Source organism: Merops nubicus, unplaced genomic scaffold, assembly GCF_000691845.1.
Source record: "Merops nubicus isolate BGI_N331 unplaced genomic scaffold, ASM69184v1 scaffold8223, whole genome shotgun sequence".
Lineage (NCBI taxonomy): Eukaryota > Metazoa > Chordata > Aves > Coraciiformes > Meropidae > Merops > Merops nubicus.
The window spans coordinates 4,803-7,105 of NW_008596851.1; the positions used below are offsets into that span (position 1 = coordinate 4,803).

Genomic DNA, 2,303 nt, shown 5'->3' on the forward strand with positions numbered 1-2,303 from the left:
AGGTTATAGCCTTTCTTTGCTGTCATCTCAACAAACTGTTCAGTGCAAAACCAGTATGAAATTACTCCTTAACTGTGCACAAACTCTACTGAGTACACAGTGTACTTTAGCTCTGCTGGCAAGTTGGTTAAATGCCTGGTGCCCTTGACGGCTGCACAGGCTCTCCAGAACGTTTGCAAGGCTTCATTTGGAAAAACCCCAGCTGATACCCGTGATCTTCCCAATGGGATGCTGTTGTATTGAGGCTGGTAGGATACATTTACAGAAGTCTTGTCAAGTCTTGGCAGAAGTGTGGGGAAAAGCCTTGCAGCTTATTCCGGAACACCCAGCAGGCTGGTTTGCTCTATTAATTTTAAGTACTGTGTTCCCAGCGGGGTGCTACAGTTCACAACTGTACTGCCAGTTAAAGAACAGTTCTTCATATGGTACCTTTTTAGTCACATGTTGGGACTACCAGTGAGCAGTGTGATGCTTTAGGTCAAAAAGTGAACCAATATACACGGTTTTCAGACTGGCTCTTACTTACACAGGGCTTGAGCTTCACACAAAACAGCAAAGCAGAGCACTGGAGAGTGTAAAGTCCAGCGCTTGAGCTAGAGCCAGGGGTAGGGAGGGATATAGTCCCTCCATCTTTCTGTGAGTGCTGTTCCAGCTTTTCTGTTGTAAGAGCAATTTCAGTGCTCTGTTCCCTGTGGTTGAGTGGACATCCAGAGACTACTCCTGCTGCCTTCTCTCAAGGAACACTCCTTACCAGCTGCAGGGACCATTTGAAAACTTTTTAGAGAGGGAATGTTGGTATCTTTAGGTGGCTGGTCAGCTGTCTGGCCAGCTCTTAAGTGTTGCACATCCATTAACTTGAGTTAGTAACTAACCACATGTTGATGCCCCCATGGATTTTTTTTTCAGTAATAAAAGAAGTGCTGATATTCTGCAGGAATTTTGCAGAAAGCTTGCTAAGAGTTACATACTCAAAAAGAAACAAGCCTTCTGGCAGGGGCTGGTCGAAACCAGTAAAATTTAGTTGCATTTTTATTCTGACTCCTGTCCCTTAGTGCTCTGATGCACACAATGTTTTGTTAGTGTCTGGGGTTCATTCCCTGGTTTTGAAATTTTTGTTTTTCTTGAGATGGAAGAAGACAAGCCTAATTCTTCATTTATGTCTGCACTTTTTGTACTTAATCCTACAAACATACTAATCAAATATGATTGTTTCTAAAGGAGTATTTTTTTTAAAAAAATAATTCTTAAGCTACTTGTATCAGTACATCTCCAGTAAGAAGAGCAGGTTGATTTTTAAATACTTTTCCCCCCCCTTCTGGAACAATTCACTGCCTGTTCTTTGCAGTTCACAGAGAACATTCAGTTTGGATAGCTGCTAGATTCCTTCTGAAGTACCCAATAAAATAATAATTTTGTTTCAAGCCAGAGTTACTGTTGCAAGGAACTGCACTGTGTAAAAATTCAGACAAAATCATTAATTTAATGGGGGTTTTTTGTACCTATTTATGTTTATATTATGTTTATATCCAGATGTGTCCCCAAAGTTCATGAGACAACAGTTTTGGCTCATGTAAAGGGCAACCTTCATTTGATGCAGCAGTTTTTCTAATTTTTCTGTTCTTCTAATTTCATTGTTGTCTTCAAGGAAAATTGTGACTTATTTAATGTTATAATCACACTAATCAGACTCTGAGGTTCCAAATGAACACAGTACTTTTTTTGAATGCAGTAAGTAATGGAAATTGGACAACATTGTATAAATACAAGGTAAATGCATCTTGTTGGTGAAGCTTAGCAAGCCCTGGCTTACTGTTTGTCTGCGTCGTTGTAAATACAAAGCTATGCCAGCAAAGAGATCTTTCGTTTTCTGAAAGAAAGAAAAGCTATATAAAATATTACTTGATCTCCACTGTAAACTATTTTTCCTGAAGTAACTTTTTTATGTTTATTTCCTGTTTGTTACAGCTTAGTTGTAAGTGATGATGATGTGTGGAGAGACCCGTTTTACAATGGAAATGTTAAGAAAGAAAGAGGTAGTGAACACATTTCGAAACAATAAGTTTCAACACTGTAACTTTATTCTCCATTGCAAAAATGAATTTTATTATGTCTTATAACAATAATGTGTTAATAATGAATAGTAATAAAAATAATCATAGTAAATTAAAAAAAACAAAAACAAAACCAGAAACAAAACCAATAGTAATCCTACTGTGGTGGGAACACTACTGGGGCTGTGCCATTGCTACATCATCTACACCTGCTCTGGAAAAGAATGGGATGGCATAGTGTAGGGAAAAAAA

The 2,303-nt window shown here is 38.3% G+C and overlaps 1 protein-coding gene across 1 annotated transcript in view; it reads left to right on the plus strand.

The window, feature by feature from the left end:
- LOC103769321 (selenoprotein O-like) overlaps window positions 1-2,303 on the plus strand; it is a gene marked incomplete at its 5' end in the record, with an annotated part of 21,276 nt that overhangs the window by 3,576 nt on the left and 15,397 nt on the right. The window contains one exon of the mRNA XM_008936506.1: window positions 1,966-2,033. Coding sequence (XP_008934754.1) covers window positions 1,966-2,033 — 68 coding nt within the window. The remainder of the gene's footprint in view (window positions 1-1,965; window positions 2,034-2,303) is intronic.